General features: G+C 37.4%; 1 protein-coding gene across 2 annotated transcripts in view; it reads right to left on the bottom strand.

Annotated features, from left to right (window-relative positions):
- Nucleotides 1-27,195, bottom strand: part of PDGFD (platelet derived growth factor D) — a 226,782-nt gene that overhangs the window by 25,488 nt on the left and 174,099 nt on the right. For both annotated transcript variants that reach the window (XM_082339987.1, XM_082339988.1), the window contains exon 4: nucleotides 3,037-3,099. In XM_082339987.1, coding sequence (XP_082196113.1) covers nucleotides 3,037-3,099 — 63 coding nt within the window. The remainder of the gene's footprint in view (nucleotides 1-3,036; nucleotides 3,100-27,195) is intronic.

A 27,195-nucleotide genomic window follows, 5' to 3' on the forward strand; every position in this document is an offset into this window, starting at 1 on the left:
GCAACATCATTGAAAGTCTGGAAGGGATTATGTATTTTGCCATGGAATACACCCCCACTTAACTTTCCAAGCACTTACTTCACTAACCCTTGTACAATCTAGAGGTAAATGAGCCATGTAGCAAACATCTTTGTAAAAATTCATGACCCATTAACAAGGAAATGGAAAGCACATAGTCTACAATGATTTCTAAATGTCTTTAAAGAAACTGCCAAACAAATAAGATCCTCCAAGGGCAAATATCTCATATCTCTACAGGAAAAATAGAGATTAACGAAAACTTGCATTTCTGAAACTCAGCTGCGTTCCTACTGAGAAATAATATGCCTATGCATTATAGAGTCCCAGACAGTAAAGCCCACATTTATATTCTCACTCTCAGGTAACACTTTTTCTTTTTAGCCAATCAAGATCCAAAGGTCCCCAAAAGATTACTTGCTCTTAGGGGAATAGTCTGTCTTTAGCAAAACTAAGAGGTTTTATAAAAGCATAACCTACCATTGGTGTAATTTAGGAGATTTCAAACACGTCCTGTAGGGAAAGGGAGTAGGTGGCAGACGGGGTTTGGGGAGTAGCGTGTGAGACATGAGATAGATTGCTGAAGGTATCAGGCCAGCTCCTTAATCTAGGAGTGTATTTGTGTTTGTGTGTGTGTGTGTGTGTGTGTGTGTGTGTGTGTGTCTCATAGAAGCTGAACCCTGATTGAAGCACGTCACTTCTGATTTTCAGATTCCTCTTGGCATCCTATGCTAAAGGCGGCTAAATTTATGACTCAGTAACAAAATTCCAAATTCCCATTCAACTTTGTATTGTCAGGATTTACAGTCTACCTGGCTCATACACAACAGATGATTTACAATTAGCTTTGTATCATGTGGGTCTAAGATCCAAAAAGTCAAAATGAGCTGGCCAAAGTTAGCTGCATGGCAGCATATGAAAGCTTTGAAATTAAAATTCTTCCCTCTTTTTTGAAACAAAAGCAGAAACATCAATCAAGCCATTCAGACACAAGCATAAGCTACTTAAATGGCTCTGAGGAACTCCTGGCAAGGAGTTTCCTGGGGTTGGTCCTATCAGTACCTAAGGTGTAGTGTGTATTCAGATATTTCTCCAAGAGAAAGCTGTGGAGGGGATCTTAATCCCTGAGGAGGAGGAGGGAGTCCAGTCTCTTCTAACATTAGTCTGAAGAGCAAATCCAAACCGTAGGTAAAATGTGAAAGTGTCCTTGTGTGTGAGTTTTACTGCTCTTTTCAAGTTTTGACTTGAAACACTAATGATATTTAAGAAAATATTTATGAGTGACTAGGTGATCTAATCAACCCACGAGAATATTTTTGTTTCCGAGGCAATTATATAAGAACTATTTTTGAGAGAAATACTAGTTGGGTGTGCCTCTTTCAATTGCACTGTAAATTTGATCTCATTCAGCTTTTGTTATATGTTTGTAAAATCAATTTTAAAGCTAGGTGAATTATTTTAAAGTAATGATAAAAATCTGTAAAAATGTTCTGAAAACTGTAAACCGGTTTCAACAAAAACAAAGAATGGTTTATACAGAAGTAAATGGTAGGTCCAAGGGCCCCTGCTCCTACTCCAGAAGGTTCTTGAAAATCAGAATGAAAAAGAAGCTAGGTCTCCCTGGTCTTCCTAGAGGACTCAGCAGAACCTGGACTTGGAACTCAACCCAGAAGAGTTTCCAATGGGTTTGGACCTAGAGCTGAGCTTCCACAGATGCACCAAATGGACAGGACAATCCTTCTCTTTAAGAGGACCTGGATTATCCTGAATCAGTGAAGGGTCCTTTAAACTGATTTCTGCCCTTTGGGCAGGAATGATTAGATAACCCTGAGCTATCATGTGTAAGATACTTGAGAAGCCAGAGGATCTCCTGACCGAATAGACCACTAGGTCCTGAATGGCAAAAGCTGCCACTGGCATGTACCTTGAATTGTCAGTCTTGGGCTGCTAACTGCCCACACCTCTTGCCTAGCCTCCCAGCTCCTCAGTATTACCTGCCTTATTTTAATTTTCACCTTCCTGACAATGATTGCCTATACTCAGCTAGGTTCAGAGCATGCATTCTTGACCATCAGAAACGAACAAAACACTCTTAATATCACCATTAGAGACCTCACTGATCTCAATCAGATCATGTTCTAGTTCAGCAGCCACACCAGGTGAATTAAATAGTCACAGAATCCATAGCTGAAGAAATCCTGGCATCTGAGGGAATTTTTAAAAAATCCCTCCAAGAACAAAAGATAGAACATCACTTGTGGAAAAAAAAATCAACTCTGACTCAGCCACACTAACCCACTTTAGAACCATGGACAAGCTTTCTCCATGCTCTTAATCTTTTAATGAACAACTGCATTTATTATCTTGCAGTTTATTGCTACATAAGTGCTACCCATAAGATTGGTGAAAACAAAGTCTGCTCTTTCTGTACAAAGTAGATAAGTATACAGAATACTGGGAAATGACTAAATTTGGAGGAAACAAAAATGGAGCATGAACCATTTTATAGTTTCAGGGTGAGTTATGTTTTATTTCCAAGCCAAATAGAACACAAGCCTGCCTTGCACTTAAGTTATGTTACCATAAACATGGATTTTTCACATCTGAAAAGATCCTTGAAAATGCAAAGGTTAATGGAATCCCCTGGAATATTCAAAAAACTATTTCAAAATTCCCCACTTGAGCTTAGGCCCTGAACTGTTTCATACCTTTGATATGTCTGGACAGTCCTTTAGTTGCAATGTTCTGCTTTGAAACTGATAAATATTTAAGTCATTGTCTATCCTGTGTTCCTACAAGGGGTACTGACATTTCCTGGAAACCTTTCTGAAAGAGGAGAAAAAAGGGCATCTGACATAGCCCACTATAACCTAAAAAAAATGGAAGAACACATCATGTTTGAGATCTGGCTTTGGGTCCAGCCATAGATCCTTCATGCAGCTGAAGTCATCCCAGGGTTGACCTTAGCTACTTCTCCATCAGTTGTCTTTGCAGGCAACAGAAAAATAAATTACTTACTGAGATAGAGCTTGTGACTGACTCCCAATTGGTCTCTGAGGCTGCTGCGGGTTGGAAATCTTCCTAGAAGGCAAAGAAACATCCATGCGAGTCAGGCAAACCTCTGTTCAATTCATTACATGCACAGTTTCATCTCAGCCATCTGAATCTTCTTCCAACTAAGTGACAACAGGAATACAGGCTACATTACTGCTGAACAGGTCACCATCTGCCTTAAGCACCTCTCCTCAAGAATCCTTGTCATTCAAGACATGGACAACTGCAGTCACATTTACTTATAAACACTGGCGAAATGAAAAAATGTGGGAACAGGAGTTCAAATTTTAACTCAGCCATCTACTGACTGTGTGACCTCAGGAAATCTACTCTCCTCTCTTCCTCTTCTGTAAAAGGCTGGTATGGGATGCTTAAATTACAGGGCTGTTTTGAGAATTAAATGCATTAGTTACGTAATTATAACTAGCACTTAAAGTGCTTAATAAAGAGTAATGATAATTATTGTCAGTATTAATGGTTATTTGGTTTGAACTACCTCCTGCATCACTTTCAATCTGTGATCTTTTCAAAGATAAATTAACTGACAAAGTGCTATTCCTGACTCTATCAGGAAATGTCAGAAAGACTGGCAGGGGGAAGAAAATGGCCATGGGAGGGACAGAGTACTACCCACTCAAGAAAAGAAAGTAGAGAGCAGACCTGAGAAAGTTAGTTATCTCAGAAGTCTTAAAGGATTTGTGACCTCAGAGAAAGAAATTTCTCTTATAAGGCAAAGTTCTTTCTGATTTGTCTGTAAGTTTCATGTTAATTACTCCAGTAGCAGTAAGTTTTAAAAACATAATGGGAAGGAAAGCTGATCCTATCATTTTTACAAGTCACAGATGGTTTCTTGATCCTGCTGAAATAAATCACCTTGGTTAATTTCTTCCAGCCTGATCAGGGAGTAGGAGGTATTTTAAGATGATGCTGATAAAAAATTCAGCCACTCAAATCTGACAGCTTATACACCCAAGTATACTGAATGAGAGCTAAGTATCAGGTCTAAATTTCATTAGCATTTTGAGAAGCCAGAAATGTATTTGTTAAGTGCTCATGATGAAACTGGTTTATATATAACTGTCTATGTTGAAGAAATTTTAGTTGTTTACCAGAGGGAACTAAGGCAAATGTGGGCTTCAAGGAATGAACATCTATTAAAAACTGGCTGGACATCACTATTCTAATCTCAACCTCAGGGAAGAGAGGAAAGAAAGAGAAAATGTGGTCTCTGCACCCTGCAAGACAGAATATACATGAAAAGGGCACTGAATTCTCACAGAAGAATGTGTGCAAACAAATGGAGGTTGGCATTTATATGAGTCTTCATAAACTGGTAAACAGGTGAAAAAAGCAAGAAAGCCAATGGCTTCCCCCTGTCTTGAAGAGACTATTGGTGGGAGAACATATTCCAGATAAGAAACTGGGACATGAGCAATTCTCAGATCAGAGAATTTTCAGTTTTACTCATTCATTATATATTTGTTAATCATCTACTGTGATACATTCTAAGCTGAGCGTAGAATCACAAGGAAATAAGAAACTATACTTGCCCTCATGGAGTTTAAAATGTAGACACATAAACAGGTGAACAAACTCATGCAGGTGCTCTGATACTCATCAGGATACCACAGGCAGTAAAAAATTCTACATGCAGAGGAAGTGAGTGGACTTTAGAAAAATTTTGCATAACGAGGTGACTCTTGAGCTGAGTTTTGTAGACTCGTAAGTAGATGGTTATTTGCAAGAAAGGTGGAGTAGAAGACTCAGTCAAAGAGAGAGAGATCTAGACAATGTGAGGAAAGCATACAGAAAAAGTAGCCAGTTGATGGGGAAAGTTAATGAGTCATGTTGAACATAAAGTGTTTGAGGTGCTTATACAATGTCCAGGTAGAGATGTTCAGGAATCCATTTGTTACATGAGAATGGACCTCATGAGCGAGTCTTGAACTTGAGATATAAATTTGGGAATCATCAGCATAAAAATGGCTGATGTATATAACATTGTGTAATTAATTAAAGCAAGTAATGGATTATATCAACAACATATGAAAATCAGAAGAGAGACAATCTTAAAATCTTGGAAGTGAAAAGAATTTTTAGGATTATCTAGTCCAATCTCTTCATTTTAATTATTAGAAAACCAATTCTCAGAAAGATAAATGGTGTGCTCTGTATCACGTAGCCTTCTTCTGGGAATGCTTGGACCAGCAAAGCCCATTCCTCAGTACAAGTTGTGTGGTGATCTTTCACATCATTTACAGCTAGCTTGATAATTGTATGCCCGAGGGAAAAAGATGGAACAGAGTCCAAAAAGGGAGTCAAAAGAAAAGCAGGAAAGGAATAAAGCAGAGTATTGGTAGAAGGTTCTATGTAAATTCTATAAGTATTATAAGATAGGGGTCCAATTTCATTCTTTTGCATTTACATATCTAGTTTTCCCAGCACCATTTATTGAAGACTATCTTCTTCACTATCTGGGCTACAGGATTCTAACCAGACACTTTAACAGGCACAAATGATAAAGGATTTCATTAAATCCTAGATAAAATGTAAATTTACCTTCTCTAAGGAACATGAATATTAGACATTTAAAAGAAACCAACTATCTTTTACCTTATTTCAAAAGTTTGCCATTATTTATAAATGACATTTAAAATAAACTTATAAAAGGGAATGATATCCCTTATAAAAATAAAATACAGAAACTCCAAACTTTAGCCCTGAATGGAGAATCTCTCCATGGGAAGGAACACAGCAATTTTACTTTCTAAATCTATCCTCACTATGATCATTCTCATCTCTTTCCCCATAACCTCCCAAATCCAAGATACCAGTAAGTCTGCCAACTGCCTGTTAACTTTCTCCATGCTTCTACCTTTCTCCGTAGAGTCCACATTCCACATGGCAGCTGGAATTATCTTTTTTTCCGCAGCTTTATTGAGAAATAATTGAGATAAAACACTGTGTAAGTCTAAAGTATATAATGTGATAATTTGATGATATGTATATATTGCTAAATGATTACCACAATAAGGTTAACACATCCATCAACCCACATAATTACAAGTGTGTGTGTGTGTGTGTGTGTGTGTGTGTGTGAAAGAGAGTGTGGTGAGAACATTTAAGATCTATTCTCTTAGCAACTTTCAAGTACACAATACAGCAGTCATCATGAATTACATCCCTAGAACTTATTCATCTTATAACTAGAAGTCCGTACCAACATCCCACCATTTCCCCAACTCTTCTGCCCCTCATTCTACTCTGTTTCTATGTGAATTTCATTTGTTTTTTTAAAGATTCCACATATAAGTGAGATCATACAGTTTTTATCTTGTTTTACTTAGTTCACCCAGGATAATGTCCTCAAGGTCCATCCATGTTGTCACAAATGCAGGATTTCCTTCTTTATTGTGATTAAAAAATATATATATACATATAAAATGTAAAATATATATAATATATACAACATACATATATATATAATTTATATATATCATATTTTCTTTATCCATTCATCTATCAATGGACACTTATGTTGTTTCCATGTCTTAGCTATTGTGAATAATGCAATGAATGTGGGGTTGCAGATCTCTCTTCAATATAGTGATTTCATTTCCTTCGGATATATATCCAGAAGTGGGATTGCTGGATCATATGGTAGTTCTATTTTTAATTTTTCAGGAACCTCCATACTGTTTTCTATAGTGGCTGCACCAATTTACATTCCCACCAAAAAGTGCATTAGGGTTTCCTTTATTCCACATCCTCAACAACAGTTGTTATCTCTTGTCTTTTTAATAATAGTCATCCTAACAGGTGGGAGGTAATATCTTATTGTGGTTTTGATTTGCATTTCCCTGATGACTAGTGATGGTAAGCATCTTTTCACGTACCTGTTGACCATTTATATGCCTTTGGATAAAATGTTTATTCAGGTCCTCTGCCCATTTTTAAATCAGATTATTTGGTTCTTTTTTTTTTTTGCTAGTGAGTTGTATGAGTTCTTTATATCTTTTTGATATTAACTTCTTATCAGATACGTAGTTTGCAAATATTTTCTCCCATTCTACAGGTTGCATTTTCATTCTGTTGATTGTTTCTTTTGCTGTGTAGAAGCTTTTTATTTTGATGTAGTCCAACTGCTTATTTTTACATATATTGCCTTTGCTTTTGTTGTCATATCAAAAAAAATCATTGCTAAGACCAATGTCAAGGAGCTTTTCCCCTACGTTTTCTTCTAGGAGTTTCATGGCTTCAGATCTTTTTTTTTTTTTTTTAATTTTTTTTTTTTAATTAATTTATTTATTTTATTTATGGCTGTGTTGGGTCTTCATCCCCCCGCGAGGGCCCTCCCTAGCCGTGGCAAGTGGGGGCCACTCCTCATCGCGGTGCGCGGGCCTCTCACCATCGCGGCCTCTCCTGTTGCGGAGCACAGGCTCCAGACGCGCAGGCTCAGTAATTGTGGCTCACGGGCCCAGTCGCTCCGCGGCATGTGGGATCCTCCCAGCCCAGGGCTCGAACCCGCGTCCCCCGCACCGGCAGGCAGACTCTCAACCACTGCGCCACCAGGGAAGCCCCAGATCTTATATTTAAGTCTTTAATCTATATTTAGTTAGTTTTTGTGAGTAGTGTAAGATCGGGGTCCAATTTCATTATTTTGTATTTGCATATCTAGTTTTCCCAACACCATTTATTGAAGACTATCTTTCCTCTATTGAGTATTCCTGATTCCACTGTGAAATACTGATTTATTTCTTGGCTCTCGATTCTATTTCATTGATATCTTTTTAAACTGTAAATCAAGTCACTTTTGTCTTCTGCTTAAAACACTCCAACAGCTTTCCATTGCACTCAGGATCTGGTTTTATAAGAGCTGACCACTGCTTGCCTCATCTCCTGGTGTTTACATTTCTCACTAACTCCCCTCTCACTACACTGGCCTTCTTACAATCTTTCAAATAACACTCCAAGCTTATTCTCCCTTTGGATCTAAATTTGTTGTTGGCTGGGATGCCCTTTCTCCAGGTCTTCAGTGACTGGCTCCTCATCAGTTGGTTCTCTGTTCAAGTATCATATATTTAGAGAACGTCCTTTGAACGCTCTATTTAAAGTACTTCCACTCTTTGTCACGCTATTCACATAACCGGCTTAATCTTCTTCAAAGCATTTATGATGAACAGAAATGATTTTATATTTGTTTTATTGCTGATTATCTCTTTCCCCAACTAGAAAGTATGCTCTTGAATGGCAGGGACCTTGTTTATTGTTCTCCACTCTATCCCAAGTTCCTAGCTAATTTTGGTACAGATTCCAATTTCTCTGGTCCCCAGTGTACATTCAGGAAAGATGTTCAGCTGCTACCCCCCAGTATAGGCAAGCAATACAGATGGTCCTCAACTTAAGATTGTTCGACTTTATGATGGTGCAAAAGTGATATGCCTTCAGTAAAAACTGCACGTTAAATTTTGATCTTTTCCCCAACTAGCAATATGTGGTATGATACTCTCTCCCAGTCATCCACGAGATCACGAGGGTAAACAACTGACACACTACAACCTTTTGTACCCATACAGTCATTCTGTTTTTCATTTTCAGTACAGTATTCAATAAATTTCATGAGATATTCAACACTTTATTATAAAATAGGCTTTGTGTTAGATGATTTTGCCCAACAATAAGCTAATGTGTGTTCTGAGCATGTTTAAGGTAGGTTAAGCTAAGCTACAATGTTTGGTAGATGAGGTGTATTAAATGCATTTTCGACTTATGATATTTTCAACAGGTTTCAACCTTGTCATAAGTTGAGGAAGATCTGTAGTTTATAACCAGAGTCCTTTCTGAGAAGTTGGTGCCTATGTCATACTATTTGTTACATACTTTTAATATCATCCTGGGTAGACTGCTAGTTTTTCGAGCTGCAGTTTAATTAAAGACAAACTCCTTTTTCATGGGTGCTGAAAGGTACTGCCCTTAGCATTACTTTAAGAAATGCTAAAATAGAACAGTGAATAATCATTTAAAATGTATCAAAACAGTCCAGCTTCCAAATCATATTTCTGTTCTTTGTTACAGCAAACTCCAGTAAGTGCTTTAAAAGCCATGTCCCATTCTTCTGAGGAGAGAGAACTGTTTGCAAGCTCCAAGAAGTCAGGACAAATTCAGCCCTTGATTTCCTTAGCTCTTGCTCCTGAAAGGCAGTATGTTCCATCCTAGAAGAAAGGAGCTGATATTTTGGCTATTTTGTTCCCTCAGTCCATGTAGGAATCTTAGCCCTTTGGTGCTGTGGGTACCTTACTGAGGTCATCTAGGGTCCAATGCCCTCACTTGAGAGAAAAGCAAACTGATGTCTTAGTCACATGCTCTTTCCAATCCACCAAATAATGACATGTATCATTCTATAATTACAGGCATCTTAATCTGCACTGCCTTAATCTAATAAGAATTAATTTATATCACTATAAATTATAATAACTTACTCTCAGCTCATGTCCTCACAGTAAAATAGTTCCTAATTATATTTTGGCAGTGAAACTCATTATTTGGCATTTTGAAATGAAACTCCCTCATTTTCTGCATTTTACTATTTGGAGTAGTATTGAAAACATAGATATGATTCTCAGATCTTCACTTTTTAAACAGCTTAGTATGCATAGTTTGGTTTGTATGAGAAAAAGTGTTATAGACTAGAAAGTTGGGGAGGTATGTAAAAATAAAATCTTAAAAGTACTGCATAAAATGCAGATAAATATTTATATAATTGTAGCGTGGAAGAGATATTTCTAAGCATGAATGCTGAAGTCGGAAAACATAAAAATTGATACACCTCACGTACATTAAGTTATTGTATAAATCCAAAAAATACCAAAAACAGAATTGAAAGCATAATGACAAACTAGCAAACATACTGGTAACAGATACAACAGATAAACAGTTAGTGTCCTTAAAGTAAAATAAACTCATAAATCAAAAGGTTAAAAAATACAATTTTGCTAGAAAAATGTACAGATTATATGATTGCACCAGGGCTGAAACAGTGGGAAAGAAAAAATTGACTGGGGTGCGGGGGGGATATGTGTGTCATCATTTACCTAAAGCCTTATATGTTATATTATTAGATTGAATGGTATCACCCATGTAGTCCCTGGTGGAAAATAAAAGCCTTCTTATAGAAATGTTTCTCACCAATTGCTAAATAGAGAATTGTTCAAAGATAGAATAATAAAGAACTGTTCTAGAATGATCACATTTGGCTCCACCTAAACCATGGCTAATGCAGCACAAACTTTGATGTTTTTAAAAACGGCCACAGAAATATGCAGTTCTTTTTGAAGCAGTATAATTTTATTTTATTTCATTTTTTTAGTTACTGTTGCTTTCTTTCCTTCTTTTTTATTTATTTATTTTTCTTTTCCATTATGTTTTATTACAGGATATTGAGTATAGTTCCCTGTGCTATACAACAGGACCTTGTTATTTCTCAGAAATATGCAGTTTTTAAAAACAGCCACAGAAATATGAAGTCAGCTCAGGGTCAGACAGGCATTTATCTGGCTCTGTTTGTGGACAGTTTGCCCACAGGCTGAAAGCAAATACAGCTGGGGATAAAATAGCATTATAGGCAATGAATATTTTCAATAATAATCTCTTCTATTAAAGTCTACAATATGAATGGGAATTTCCATTTTCAGAAAGGGTATCTCCAGATAACCCTTACTTGCCTTCAGTCACCTTGAGCCCATCCCAGAGGGCAGATGGTATATCACAAGCTAATAAGTGAATAACCTACTCATTCCTCTCCCAAGGCAAGCTTGCACACATTTATTCATCGAGTGCCTGCACTGGATGTGCAAAAGAATCCTTCTCCTGTCCCTTTATAGTGGAGCTGGGGACACTTGTCTTTTGAATCTTGTTGCCAGGCCAGTATTCCAAACATTTAGGATGATTACTTGTACCACCTGTTCCTGGATCTCACAGAGGACGGCTGTTCATTTTTATCCTAGGTGATTATGCTGTATGTGAGTAGATGAGCCATGAACTGTTCATTGCTCAGAGGTCGTATTCTACCATCTCTTAAAACAAAACATATGCTACTTGAGGTTTTTAAAAAGTATTCAATCAAAACAATCTTTAACTTACCAAGGATGACTTATTTTGGAAACGTTTTAAAAGATTTCCCTAATTTTGAAAATCTTCCACTGTTTGCTGTTTTATATTCATTCTACAGAGGCAAAAATGAAAGAAATATCTCTCCTTATTATATTTGTGCTTCTTGACTGAATTAATGCTTAAAAGTGTTTCTTTTGAAATGCAAAAGAAACACAAGGGATTTGTCAGGATTCATAAAACAATAACGAGCAAATACACTACAACATTTATTCCTTCAGTGAATTCTTCATTTCATGACACTCCACTCAGTTCATGACCCACTGAGGGAAATTCAAATAATGCTAAACTTGGAGCCCTGTGCCCTAGGATCACTCTATGGGTGAGATCCTTTAAAACAAAGACTTTTGATACTCCAGTACATGAATTTCTGGCATGCAGTCCAAGCAATATATGTGGAAATGATACATCGATGTCCTAGTGTTCATAGGAATAGAATAAAGCAAGTATTGAAAACTCTTAGGTTCAATCAAACTCTGTGATCCAACCAAACCTTTACAAGTATATTTCATTATATGCTCATCATCAAACCAGCTCTTTTACAAGAATTAAGGGAAAAGCCTTGGTTAGATGCCAGCTTTTATTGATAACAACATGTAACACAAGGATATCAAGAATTCAAGGATCAATAATTAACAAGAATCACCAAATGTAAAATAGATAGCTAGTGGGAAGCAGCTGCATAGCACAGGGAGATCAGCTCGGTGCTTTGTGACCACCTAGAGGGGTGGGATAGGGAGGGTGGGAGGGAGACACAAGACAGAGGAGATATGGGGATGTATGTATATGTATAGCTGATTCACTTTGTTATACAGCAGAAACTAACACACCATTGTAAAGCAATTATACTCCAATAAAGATGTTAAAAAAAATAATAATTAACAAGAATCAAAGAGCATCTTTCAAAGTTAGAGAATTTGCCTGTGAAATTTAATAACATATACACTTAGAGTTATAAGAAGCTGTGGGCATGAGTCATCTATTATTGGAAATATAATTTATATAAAATAAATATACCTTTAGTAACAAATATCTCTCAGAGATAAGACATACTTGCAGATTTCCACTGATTTAAGAGTTAATTTTACCACTTTTTCATTTATCATTAGTAACAATGAAGTATGTATAATGTTTTAATTTAAAACTACTAGGATCCATCAACTAATCATCCATGTATTCTTGATGCTAATGTCAAGATATTTTTTAAAAGTTCACTTTTCTTCTTATAAGATAAAAAACTTTTTATAGCTTCTGATTTCTTCAGACGGAATTTAGTCTGGGAAGTTGCTCTCAATAGGATAAGCAAAGATTAGAGTAAATACCAGTCCAACGGTAAATAAGAAAGTTCCTCTGACAAGCAGAGAAGAGATCATCAACGTGGAGGGGGTCATGAGAGTCGTCTTGAGAACTAAAGAAGTTCCAGAGGTGTGTTTTCAAATAGAAAAAGGGTGAACAGCCTGCAATTATTGTTTGTGTACTATGACTTGAGGAAAACATAAGGATCTTAGAGAGGAGAAACAGATGATGAAGAAGGTGGTTAAAGCCTGTGTTTGCCAAACAAGGACGTCTTGGCAAAGGGCTGCACAAAAAATTGTAAATTGCAAGATACAACCTTGCTAATAGCTTTCACTGTGTTTGATACACACAAATGATAAATGAACATTTAATTTACATCTAGAAAAGTACTGCCATAGGTCTCTCTGCAATGTGTTGCTGAAAAACTCGTACAGATTTAAATTTTGTGAATAGCTCTTGTAAACACAATAAAGTTGTTTAATATTAAGAAAACCCTATGATTGTTTTGTAGAAACAGCTGCTTTTTATGGAGCCTAGATTATGTGACCAGCACTATAGGAAACCCTTTACATATGTTATCCCACTCATTTCTGTAGCTTTAAGAGATGAGAAAGTAGGGAGACAAGGTACTTAAGGAACCTGCCCATGGAATCAAGCCTGGTTATTAAGAGGCTCCATGGATACCTCAACTTGAGGCTGATTCTTCATGCTCTTTCATCTCTGCTGAACTATTCCTCCTTTCATTTATAAAGAATCCTTTTATAAGATAAACAAATACCCTTGATTTGTGCTAAGTACAGGTTTTCATACATTCCTTAAATGCATTTCAAAAAGAACATTTGGTTTGGTTCACCAGTAGCCTGAAGATTATTAAAGATTGTGCTTTTGATAGTGCTAAGCTAATCTTAAAGATTATTTTCACTACCAAGAGAAAATGGATGGCTGAGGAAATTACTTTGCTACCTCAGGAAAATTACAAGTTTGAAATGAAGAAGAGAAATACTGACCTGAATTATTCATATTTCCATTTCCTTGCACTTAGCACAATGCCTGGTACACTGTGAGCACACTTTGTTTTTTGTTTTGTATTTGTTTTTGTTGAGGGAGGAAGTACTGTTTCAAACTCAAAATTTGAGAAACCATTTCACTTTGATTGGATGACTCTGTGCTGAAATTCACACTCCTAAGAACTACTAAACTTCTCTGTACTTTAATGGTGTTATATAAATGGATTATCCTCATCTTGGCCAAAAGCTAGTTCCATTATTAAGACAAATATTAAGGAAAATGGGAATTACAAACACTATGAAGATTAAGGCCATATCACAAAAATCCTTTAGCTAAAAGCATTTCCTCTATGAACTCAAATTATTGCATTGCTAATTAAAACTCCTAAGATTTTACTTTAAGGAGAAAATACCATTTAAAGTTCAATAGTCAACACAGCTTGTCATACTACCAGGAAAAAAAGCACTGGTGAAACATTATTCAGCAAGTGACAGGTTTATAAAGGGGGACATCTTATAAAAGAATCAGGGCAAGCCATGCATAAAGCATTCAAAAAGCTGTTCATTTTTTTAAAAATATAAATATTGCCTAGGGAGGTGACTTTGTGTTCTTGGTGACACATTTTTTCCTGTACATATTAATCCTTATCCTTATACTCGACCAGTATGCTTTCACTGGTGCTGCAACACATAATTATCATTTGGCACTATAGGCTACACTGAATGTGAAATATTTAATAGACATGTTTATATCGTAGAACTATGTAAATGAACAGTTGAACAGTTAATTCAAAGGACAACCTTTTTCTTGACCTGACTGTAAGGGGGTTTCCACACTCATTTATGTGGTTAAACTGGAGAATTGGTTACTGTAAAGTTTGAAACAAAAGTGTAGTACCCGTCCCCCTGCAAATTACACTTCACAAAGGTGAGATGAGCACATTCTTGACCTTGCAGTTCCTCTTTCCACTCCCCACTCAGCTAGCAACTAATCAAAGCAGTTCGCAGGTTTCGGATCTCTAAAGCAGGCTTGCAGTCTGCGTTATGAGCTGATCACCAAACACACAGGTCGTGAGCTTCATCCTGTGAAGGCTGGTAAAGCTTCACCCAGAGAAAAACTCAACACTCTGGCCAGACTCTGGTTAAAGCCAGTGAAGGAGGCCTCCTAGGAACAGATGTGCAACTCAGCCCATATAACTTCATCATCACTCCTGAATAAACAGCTCAAAGTCTTCTCCTACTGGTTGGGAAGATCATTTTGAATAGGACAAAAGGTGTTTAGACGAGAGATCCTGCAATCTGAATCCTATCAGTTTGTATTCATGGGTTTTTACAATTCCTTTTTACTTTTCCTTATCCTCAGTTAACTTTTGCTTGTCATTACATTAGCAGTATTCATCAGCAGTTTCAGCGAGTGAAAACACTAGGCTTTGCACAGCAAAATTTTAATCCCAGATTGGCTCTCCTTTGCTTCCTGCTATACTTTTTTGTATTATCACATGCTATGTACTTTAAGAATTCACTGCTGCATTCATCTAAGCCAAATATAATTACAAAGGTATTTTTGCTGCCAAAGAAAAAAATACAATGCATTCCAAAGTCAAAGAGAAAATACTCTAGGGCTTGGGTAAACTATTGCTTCTTCTCTACTGGATTGGGAAAAGTCAGAGCTGACTAAATTGTTGCCCAGGTTCAAGGATTAGCTGAGATATTCCCTGCACATGGGTTTTTTTAGGAATACTTCATGTCTCACACTTAAACCTTGTACCTATTTCTTATTCTCAGCAGCACAATTTTAGAGCTGGAAGGGATCTTACAGATCACTAGGTTCAACGTTCTATTCTCTATCTAAGATTTTTGAATGACCAGAGTTTATAACTCACTGTGCTGGTCACTGGGTAATGCATAGATGCATAAGATGTAAAACTGCCCTTGAGGAATTTACCATCTAGATTAATTCTAATTCCCCACTCTTATCATTCCCTTGCACATCAGCAACTTTTAGTTCCATAATGGCTTACCATTATGTGAAATTATCTTGTTCATTTATTTTTGTACTTGTTTCCAACCTTGTGTGTCTCCATTAGAATATAAGCCCTGGGGGGTGGGATGTTTTCTAACGTTCTCACTGCTCAACCTCCAGCATTTACAATGGGGTGTGTTAACTAACATGCTTTCAATAAATACTGGTTAAATGAAAGAATAAATAGACATTGGATTACTGTGAGGATCAAACGAGATGATTCACGTAAAGCCCTAGCACACTGGCTGCTACACAGTTGAGTGTTAATAAATATCTGTGGAATGAATAAATGAATAACACAAGATCTATAGAAACAAATGTCTCAGAAGAAGTGGCCTGGAGTTGACCCCTGGATGATAATCAGGGCTTCTGATAGTAACGGGAGTAGGCAGGTGGAAAAAAGGGCATGAACAAAGACATAAAGTGGCATGATCTTGGACCTGTGAGTTTTCCCTGTGCCCAAAGTAGCAGGCAGGAAATGAGGCTGAAAAAGGAGTAGGACAAATCAGGGGGTCTTAAATGCCAGGCTTGGCTTTTTCTTTTTCATTTTCTTTCTTTCTTTTTTTGGGAGGTGGGGTGGGGTAGGGCATTTAACCATTCATTCAACAGGTATTTGTGGATTCATTATTAGTGATTACATGACTCAAGTTGCTACAGGTACAGAAATGAAAAACGCATCAAGGTCACTGCTCTCAGAGAGCTTTCAATCTGACCATCCTGTGCCTACACGCAAGTAAATCAAGCCCTGAAAAGGTCAAGTGTCAGCCTCATCAGCAGATCTGATGCCTGGAGCCTAGGTCTTTGGACATACTGGAGTGCATTGCATTAACTCATAGGAAGCTGGTTACTAGTAAAGCCACATCTCCCTTGATCCTGCTCACATGCATCCCCTTCTGTGTGTACGAAAAAAAAATAAAAAGTTCTATCATCTTGAATTCAGTGATCTTAAGCAACATAGTGGAGTTCCTAGAAAATAAATAATAAACAGAAGATAGTTATTCTGAGAGATGAGAATAGTGGAGAAAATTGAAGATAAGAAATTCAGTGCTGTTGGTTTGAAAAAAAAACTTTCTGGAATGTCAGTGATCTTCTAAGGCAACCTTAGAATTAGGAGATTTTCCTTATTTTGGTAATCAAAACCCTAAAATGATAATAGCATTCTCCACTCAAATACAATTTAGTTCTATTTTATCCCTCAGCAGGATGCAAAATTACCTTTCTACTTCAAAGAAGAGTTAGAATGTTTGCCTGATGAGAAGATTCAATAGATGAGAATCCCTTAAGTATTTTATCATGACCCCTGAGGCTGGTCAGGAGAGATTGATTTGGTGGGATTACTAAAAGCTATGTCTAAACCTAGCAGGGATCATAGAGACAGAAGCTAGAACACAAATGGGCATGGATGGCTTTCATCAGAGGATCTCTAAGTGCCAACAAAATAAAAGCAAACCACGTGTCTTTAAATGAAGAGCAGGGAGCTTGAGAAACTCCTTTGCTATTCACCTTGCTGAATAAGGATTGCAACATTTTTAATTGGTAGAAGAGATTTGATAATGTGTGTTAAAGCATTTTTTAAAATGTTGCTTTGGAGACAGAGCACTCAGAATCAAATTCTACATGGAACATTGACTGTGTGACTTTGGGCAAGGTCAACTCTCTGTGCTTGAGATTCCTGATTTGTAAAATGGGAAAAATACCTTTTCCCCCCACACAGGGTTAGTTGAGGATTAAATTAGATGACTCGTGTGAAACTAACTGGCACAGGTGGACACTTACTGCATACTTTCTGAAACTAGTACAGTCTTTCCAATATATTATCTTTCTGCTGGAAAGATGGCTATATAAGACCTCTGCAAAGATGGGAATCACCTGTTACAAATTCTGGAGTCTGACTGAATTGGATCCCAACTCCACCACTTACCAGCTAGAGTCCTGGTACCAACTACTAAGTTTCTCTATGCCTCGATATTCTTATCTGAAAACAGAGATCATAGTAATTCCTATCTCAGAGGGATGTTCTGAGGATTAAATACATCACTATATGTAAAGTAATAAAAGTGGCTGACATGTAGAAGAAAATCCTTATCCTTAACACATTTTTTTCCTTGGAAGAAACGTTGATTGGTCTATCCAATCTACAATGGCCTAACATACTAAATGTACATTAAATGTACAATGGCCTAACATCTAAAATGTACATTAGAATTTTGAAATTTTCAGAAAGCTTCACATCTCATCTCATTTCACTCTCCCCATCTCCATGTGAGCGGAGTACAGATACATTAGATAAAATAATTGTCTGGGTCTACTCAAAGAGAAGCTTTTCTGATTTCCTGCCTGCTCATTTCTACTACTACTCGGCATTTTCCTCGTGTTAGGATACACTCCTCCAGCCCCATAACTGCATCCACTAGCCTCCCTACAAAGGTAGTTCTGCCCCATCCCCCAGCAAATTACTGAGTGCTTACTATGTGCTAGATACTGTTCTGGGGATACTCCAGGGAATACAGAGTAAATAAACAAACATGGTCAATTTGGCCATATGGGGAACAGATGAGACAGGAACAGATGCATGTAAAAGTACTTTGCCAGCTGTAAATTACTACACATATGTAAAGGACTGTTATTTATGTATTCTTCAAAATATCAAACAGAAAATTTTGAAAGGGTGAGAACTTGCTTCAGAAATAGCAATAGTTGAAGGAATTTAAATATAAAACCTTTATATGCATATGTAAACTACTGATTCATGCAGGAGTTCCGCCCATTCTTGGACTGGGTCATCTTTGAACCAGTCTCTTATCTCCTGGTAAAATATTTCTGCATCTAAATGAATTATTGCCATTTCTAACTCATGAATTAAAATTTGTAATTTTGGAGCTGGAAGAGCCTTTACAAATCACTGACCAGTGCTTTCAGTTTCCAGGCACTGTGCTGCCCCTCTCCACTGGGTCTGTCTTCTCAGGGCTTCTCCTGGGTGCCCTCCTTGTGGGAGGAGTGTACTTCATGTACCCTTGAGGCAGGCTTGGCCATGTGACTTCCTTTGACCAAAGGAATGTGAGGAGAAGCTTTAAAACACATCATGCGGTTCTACCATTGCTCTTTTCCCTCTGCTGCATGTCCCACATGGGGCTGATCCTTCAGGCTTGGATCCTTAAGTGGAACACAGTTGTAGGAGACGAGCAGCTGATGTGTAACCTGATTGAAAAGTCGAGCTTTTTTTTGGAAGCCACTGAAATTTTGGGGCTGTTTGTTACTGCAGCATAATTTAGCAAACTATGACTATTTCAGGAATCAATGTCCAGAACTATTACTTTCCAATGGGAACACACCTAAACTGATGAGAAAGCCAGAACTAGATTCCATGTCTCCTGACTTCTAGCCCAGATTTTTTCTACGCTAGCACATGCTTTAAGAAAAGCTAGTCCTTTTCTAAATAGTTCTTCAGACCTCTAGAGTGATTTCTAGCTGCACATTTTTTTCTTCCCCAAACCCTGTAGTGTCAGTCCGTGAACACTGCCTTACTCTGTAGTAGTCCTCTCCCAGTTTCTGCTCAGCTTTACCCCCGGTTGATCAGTGTTGAAGAAAGATGATGAAAAGCTTGTTGTTTTCAGAGGCAGCTGAAAATATTGGAGGGATCAATGGTTGTCCTGTATGAGGTACACAGGGAGCAGGTAGAGGCAATGGTACTCCTGGTACAGGGTGGGAGTGAGGTACCCATCTACCGTGAGCCCAAGCGCTACTGCAAGATATATCTCAGTCTTTGTGCTCAGATCCCATGATTGCTGCAGTACAGTGTATACTTCTTTTTTTTTTAAATTTTATTTATTTATTTATTTATTTATTTATTTATTTATTTATTTATTTATTTATTTATTTATTTATGGCTGTGTTGGGTCTTCGTTTCTGTGCGAGGGCTTTCTCTAGTTGCGGCAAGCGGGGGCCACTCTTCATCGCGGTGCGCGGGCCTCTCACTGTCGCGGCCTCTCCCGTTGCGGAGCACAGGCTCCAGACGCGCAGGCTCAGTAATTGTGGCTCACGGGCTTAGTTGCTCCACAGCATGTGGGATCCTCCCAGACCAGGACTCGAACCCGTGTCCCCTGCATTGGCAGGCAGATTCTCAACCACTGCGCCACCAGGGAAGCCCCCAGTGTATACTTCTTATGACATTTCAGCCAATAGTATCTCAGGTAATATTTACTTTTATATTTTAAAAAGGTAGAAATTGTCCCAAGGGTGGTGGAATGGGGAGGGGTTAATCCCATACTAGATGTATTTGAAAAATACTAATTCTTCTTCCATATTTGATCAACAACATAAGTGTAAGTTCCCTCAAGGAAAAAAACACTGGCATTTAAAATAATTCCTCTGTACAGGGAAACTTTACATAAAACGATACACACACCTTGATACACAGACACAGGACTACATTCACTCTGCTGTCTCTGCACCTGACATGTGAGAAGTCAGGAAACTTTGTACAATTTAGGATGTCTCTTTAACAATCATCTTTTGAAGATGTAATAAACACATCCTATATTACCACATAATCTTTCATTTTACATAAAATATTAAGTTAGGGAGGATATTACGGGTCATTTAGTTCATAGTCTACAAAATGCAACCATTGTTTGTAATCATCAAAAGCTGTAGCCAGTGGTCTTTATTTCTAGTTATGGAAGCTCTATTTTAAAATAAATCCAACCATTGTAAAATTCCCCCTTGATTTTATTTGAATTGGATGCAAGGTTTTGCACAATATTGTGTATACTGCTATTTAATGGGATGTTTATGGGTAGAAATAATACAATTAAAATTCAAAGCTTTTGTCTACATGCAGAAAAGAACCCAGTGCCCATGGGGTGGGGGGAGGGTGGGTTGGGTAGAGTTAATGGTCCAGCTCACACCATTTATCATGTTCAAATGCTGACCATAGTAGTCTCAACCCTAATGTGAAATTCATTGCCCTTCAGAGGTCTTTGGTGAACTCTTGTCATTCTGACTGACAGCTTTAGAGGAGGCTTCCTCAATAATAGGAACATCTGTGCTGAGCCGAATGGAAAACACTGACACTTCAACAGCTTCTTGATATGTAGGCTGGGAGAAAGAAAAGCCTCCCGGCCTCTCTCCCAGCAGACTGGATAGGAAATAGTGGCAGCATGCGTGGCTGGTCTCAGACTCTCTTTCATAGAACCTGATTCAGCAAGTTGACAGTACTGAGTGCTTCTGCCTTTAGCACTTAGCTATTCTCAAAGGGAACAAGAAAAAGGAGGGGACCTTTTTCATATTTCCTTATGATATGAAGAGAGAACTGTGCAATTACATTTAATATATAAAAGCCAAAGACGATTTGGGTCAGGCAAAAACCATCTAATTAGAATCATTTTATTCTCAGCTATGTCTAGGAGGCTTCCTATAGAGTATGGAGGGTAGAATGGGGGTGGGGAGAAAAGGAAGAAAGACTGCTCAGAGCAAAATGAGTTTGAATTTAACCAGTGTCAAAGCTGCATTAAGGAAACTAGATATTTGCTTGACTGCTTTCTATGGCTCCATTCATTTTTGGTCATCCTCAGTGGGGCTCGTCAACCTCTACAGTCACTAGTCAGCCAATGTATGTACTAGATTTCCTCAGGATAAATAAGAGAAAAACATCCCCAACTCTCTTGTGTTAAGTGGAAGATACTATCCTTTCAAGAGCAACAATAACCAAAAAAAGCCACAAACTTTTATAGAAGATAAGAACATAAGTTAACAAGAATCTTTTCTCTCAAGAGAACACTGCATTATCTTCTGCCAACTTCTTAGTTTACTGATGGGATAGAAAGCTGATGATTTACTGTACACAGTAAAGAATATTGCTTTTGGGAGCTGTGTTGGCCTGGACTCCATATTCTCTTCAAAAATAAAAAGGAAACTTTAAATTGGATTTCTGACATTGGTTGAATGGTTTTAGTCTAAAAACTATTGAGCAGATTAATTTTAAAATGGGGCACCATAAGCACAACGTCACTTCTGATAGACTACCATTTTGCAATGTCTTTTAGAACCAGGCATCATTGTGGACAAACAACCTCAACACCTTCGAAGCCCTCACTGACCACTCTCTCCTGTTCTCCCCTGAAGATAGTACTTCCCTCCAGGCCTGGCTAATGAGAGCTCCCACTCTGAAACCCTGCTAGGCTGGGGCACGTGGCTGTGGGCTGCCTTTCATCTGGCTCCATTCTGAAACTTCCAGACGCTTGATATTTTTAATACAATATATTCATATGGGTCCAAGTCTAACAGTTAGAAAAGGGATGCCACTCAGAGGCAATCAACATTATGTTTCTTACATATTCTTTTAAAGACATGGTAGGCATATATAAGTAAACTTATAATCACCTCCTCTGAAACACAACCACTCACTTATTATTCCCTGCTTGCTCTCTACATATTGCTGCTTCTATTAAAGTTCTGGTCACTTCCCCATATTTACTAAGGACCACAGCATCTGTGTTCTGGTATTTCTCTCTACGTCGTTACCATCATCGTGGATGATGTCAGTGTCCATGCAGATAGCATGGAGAAAATACCCTTCACTCTCAACTCTAGTGTCCCTTCTTATATACCCTCACTTCAGCCACTCCCTCTTCATCTGAAATCTGAAATGCACAGTGCACTCTGCGGCCATGCCTTCCATATCCTTGCAAGCCCTTGTATTACTTGCTGCTATCTCTCTCTCTTCATTCACTTAATACTTCCATGTTCCTCTAAGTTATCAGTCTCCTATTGATCTTAGAGACCTCATAATCCATCACTTCAAGTCCTCTCTTATCAATACTGCCTTACCACCTAGCTGTCCTCAGGTACCCATCCTGCAAAAGCCCCTCTCTAGAGCGATCCAATCATTCTTCACCTGGATATCTGCTTGAGAAAAATTACAAACCCACCACACCATGTTGTCTTTCTTTCTCATGTATCTTTAACCTTTTCTCTACATGCCTGTCCTATAGAACCTATAAAAAATGTTTGAGTCTCTTTATCAGTTAAAGATCTATTTCCTTCATCTAACCTCTCTGGGTATCATTTCTTTAAATCTGTGTCCCTTTACACTTAAACTTCTTGAAATAGTAGTTTACCCTTTCTGTTTACTGCAAATTTGATTCACTCTTCATCTCATGGCAGCCTGATTCTTGCTCCACCACTCAATCTGATAAAAAGACTCCTATTAATATTTTTAATAGCTTCTGAGTTCTCAATGCACCCTTTCTAGCCTTTACTTGACTTGGCTTTAACAATAATTTATACATGAATGATGCCTGACTCGGTATCCTAGGCCAAGAAATCTTTGTTGATATCAGATCATTTTGCCAAATTCCTTCTGGCCACCTCCCATTGGATGGCCCATAATCTCCATAAACTCAACATGTCCAAAATGGCACTCATCAGTTTTTCCACAAAACCTGCTCGTCTTCCTGTGTTTCCTTTCCTAGAAAAATACAACCACCTTCACGTAATTGTGTACATCACACATTTAGGAGTCATGCTGAAACATTCCCTCATTAGTCACTAAATCCTTCAGATTATACTTTCTTAATCCTTCAAAACCATGTCTTCTAGTCTCTGCTTTAATTTAAAAGTTTATCATATCTCTCCTGGATGACTATGAGAGCCTCCTAATTAGTCTTTCTCCATTCTTGCCCAACTGCAATCTGTCCTCCACTGACCTGCCATATTGGTCTTCAAGTGTAAAATCAAAACAAAAAGTGCTATACTATCTATGTAACTTCCAAGGCCTAAATCCCTCAGAGTTTCTGAACAGCTTGCAGTCCTTTGATGAGTACATCAAAACCTTCATGATTTGGTTCCTGTCATCTTCTCCAACTTTTCTAGCCAGTCACTCATATTTCCCCAAGGTTTCAGAATTATTTCATGCTTTATCAGCCTTCTCAAATTTGAAGAGGCTGTTCCCTTTGCCTGGAAAGTCCTCCCAACTCTTTCCCATTTAGCTAATCTCACCTCATCATTTAGAACACAAATTGCATCATTCCCTTTGAGAAGCATCATTAGTTCTGATGTAGGTGCTCCCACCTCTGTGTTCCCAGAGTATACAGATTTTTACAGTGTACTTTTTGTTGACCTTCATGCTTCCACAGTAGCCAGTATACTGCCTAGGACATATTAGGTTCTCAATAAAGACTCAAAGAATAGCTGGGCTTTTAGGGCATAATGTGACACATGTCCTTCTCAGATTCTTAATGAGGATCCATTATCTATCAGCTGGGAATTTAATTATTAAGTTTAAAGACCATATTTTCAGGTGGCCAATTCATTTTTAAGCTATCGTTATTCATAAAGGTGGCTTAAAGTTAAAGATTGGCTTATGGGTTAATGATTATTTCTATTCTTAAACATTTTAAAATGTGTGACAACTAAATATTCTATAAAGCCACCTTTTGGCACTGAGACAGCTGACACTTAGTTTTAGCTCCAAAGTGTTGACACTTAGTTGACACTTACTTAGTTTTAGCTCCAAAAGTGTTCTTCTTCTTGTTAAACTATTGAGGTATTGTCCTTAGTTGACACTTAGTTTTAGCTCCAAAAGTGTTCTTCTTCCTGCTAAACTATTGAGGTATTGTCCTTAACATAAATACTATGAAGGTGGAGTAGCAGGTAACTAATTCAAGTGTTTTAAGGGCACTGTGAAAAAAATATTTTCTCTATATTTCTGTCCTTTGATATCGGAGCTACTTATTCAGGGGATTTTAGTACTGAAATTCAAGATATTACAAAGATTCTCATAGATTCAACTCTGTGAACAGGGTCAAAATCTTTTAAAATTTGTTCACTACCCATATTTGATTTATTTTAAGGTGAAAAATGTAGATTCTGATAGCAACAAAATACTCAGACAAAACAACAACAGTGGTTTTCATAATAATGTTAATTCTGGAACTGGAGAACTCTAAACTTTAATATTGTGAAAAGGAAAGACCATCTTATAGGATGTGAAACATTTAATATTAAAAAGAAAACCTTAGAAATTTAAAAGAAAGTTGATCATCTTCCCAACATAGATGACCATGCGTAATCAATTTGAAAGAAACGGAAAAGATGGTTGTGCTAACTATGTACCCTATACATTTCAGAGGGAGAAAATTATTAACCTGACAAAGGTCCCTCAGTAACTCCAATAACTTGCATAATGTACATGTATAGGGTCTTTGTGGGGGCAGATTTTGCAACATATTTTAGATATTCTTTATATGGAAATGTTGATATTACGTTAGATACAGATTATCTCAGAGCTGAAAGAACATAGAAATTTGTGAAATTATTTCTCTATTAACAATTGCTGCAAAGTGGCTATTACATTATATCATACGTAGTAGAGAGTAAATGAGTTTTAATTTAAAAAAAATTGTTAGGACTCCTTTGGTGTCACTGAATCTAGAAGTGGAACTATTTTATCTAAGATTTCAGTGGAGAAAGTCCTATGAAATATAGCAAGTGAAAAAAAGCTATGGAGGGAACTGTTAAGATATTGCAAAATTGTCAAAACACAAAAGCGCTCCAGTCTGAAACTAGGAATCAATTGTTGATCTGTGCAGTGCATTGGTAAGATGGAATCAGATTACCAAATCATTTTGCAAGTACTTTAGTATAAGATGTTGACAAACTTCTGGGGATTTAGAGAACAGCTGACTGATTAACAGGCTGAGAAAAATGACTTATGAGACAAGATTATAAAAACTAAATATATTGTTCATCAACAGAGGAATTAAGTACTTGATGTACACTACATATAAAATATTTAAGAGAATGACTTAGGGGTATGATACAAATTTCCAAGAATCCAAAATGTGTCACCATGAAGGGAAAGAACTGTTTATGATGTTCCCTGAGGGCAATAACTAGAAGTCAGAGCATGAAATTGTATAACAGAAAATGTAGCCTCCGTATCTACAAAGTTTTCCCAGCAGTGATATCTATTAAATTGTGAAATGGCCTCACAATGGAAGTAGTAGAAAAGCCATCCTGTAAGTCATTTCACACCAGAGTGGACAAAGTATTCAAAGACATACCTTTGGAAAGAAGTCAACCCCACTGATGTAATGGAGAGTATAATGAATGACCCACAAGAGCGTTCCATTTCTGCTTTTAGCAATGTTATGTGTTTTTCACTGAGCATCTGTCTTCTATTGTGAATATATTCATATCATAGCTTCAGTTTTATGTTTATTATTTCAATATCTTTTTTATTTTATTTTCCTAAAAGGCCTCTAGTTCGTAAACCCTTTGGTTTGCCTGGACTATACTTTATGAAAATCACATTTGTCGTTAATATCCTGAGCTCTCTATCAGAAAAGTGCTCTGAGGAAAAAGCAACAAAGACAGTTGGAATGTTAATCCATTTTATAATGCATCTCAAAATGTATACAACTAATCCTAAACTTGTAGCCTCTGAAAGATAATGAGACAGCGGAAAGAAATATTTGTATTTTATTTATTGCTATAAGTCCCATATTAGAAATCTTCTCTTTTAATCATTCATAAATTAAATATGGAAAATAACTTTTCCATATTGTATTGAACCCCAATTCTTTTGCTCATGGGCATTTAATTGATGAGGAATGGATTAAAGACAACGAATATAAAGAGTAGAAATATTTGATACTTTTTGTACATTGAAAATAGTTGCTTAATCATTTATACTACTCTTGGATATGCAACATATTTTACAATATAAAATACCTGGCTAGGTAAGAATTTATTGTAAATTTAAAAGAACTGCCAAAGAAATAAGAATCTAGGATGTTATCTTTGTGTTACTATTCCATCTCATGTATTAGATCCATTTAAACCTATTAAGGAATTCTCCCACTATAAAGTTGTTTCTTACTTCACAGTATAGCAACAATATAGTTGTAATATTTACCATACCTCCAGCTACTTTGTTAATTATATCAATTTCAGATTGCCCACTGGGAATCCTCACGGCATGAACACACAGCATTAAGCACACTGACAGTGAAGCTTGAGAGAGGGTCACATAAGTGAAGAAATGGTGATAGGAGGCTGTGATTTGTACAAATTTCCCTCTGTTTTCTGTTACATATATAATCCTGCCCCTTCCAACCTTCTCCTTTAAGTCCTAATAGGTCCTCTGTTGCTCTCATTTCTCCTCAAACCCCTATCTCCAAAATACTCCAGGAAATCTCAAGGGTAACTTTGGGCAGTAAAATGTATACAAATGGCTTTGAGCAGGGCTTCTCAAACTCAGCACTACTGACACTTTGGGTTGGATAATTCTTTGCTGGGGCTGAGGAAGGAGGTGACCTCTATACTGTAGAACACTGATAAGCATTCCTGGTCTTTACCTACTAGATGCCAGTGGATCCCCCCCACCCCCAGTCCCACTGTGACAACCAAAATTGATTCTAGAAATTGTCCACTATCTCAGGGTGGTGGGGGAGGAGAGGCCAAAATCACCCCTGGCTGAGAACAAGTGCTACAGCAAAGTGGCAAAGGGTAGGAGGAGCCACTTGACTCACTTGCCTTTTTATTCTTCCTCTTGTATGTTTCCAAGGCTCTATGGAGAAGGCAGTTAGTTGCAAGAAGACTGGACAGGGATTGGTTGTCAAAAACATT

The sequence above is a fragment of the Balaenoptera borealis genome (assembly GCF_965194805.1).
Source record: "Balaenoptera borealis genome assembly, chromosome: 11".
NCBI classification, from domain to species: domain Eukaryota; kingdom Metazoa; phylum Chordata; class Mammalia; order Artiodactyla; family Balaenopteridae; genus Balaenoptera; species Balaenoptera borealis.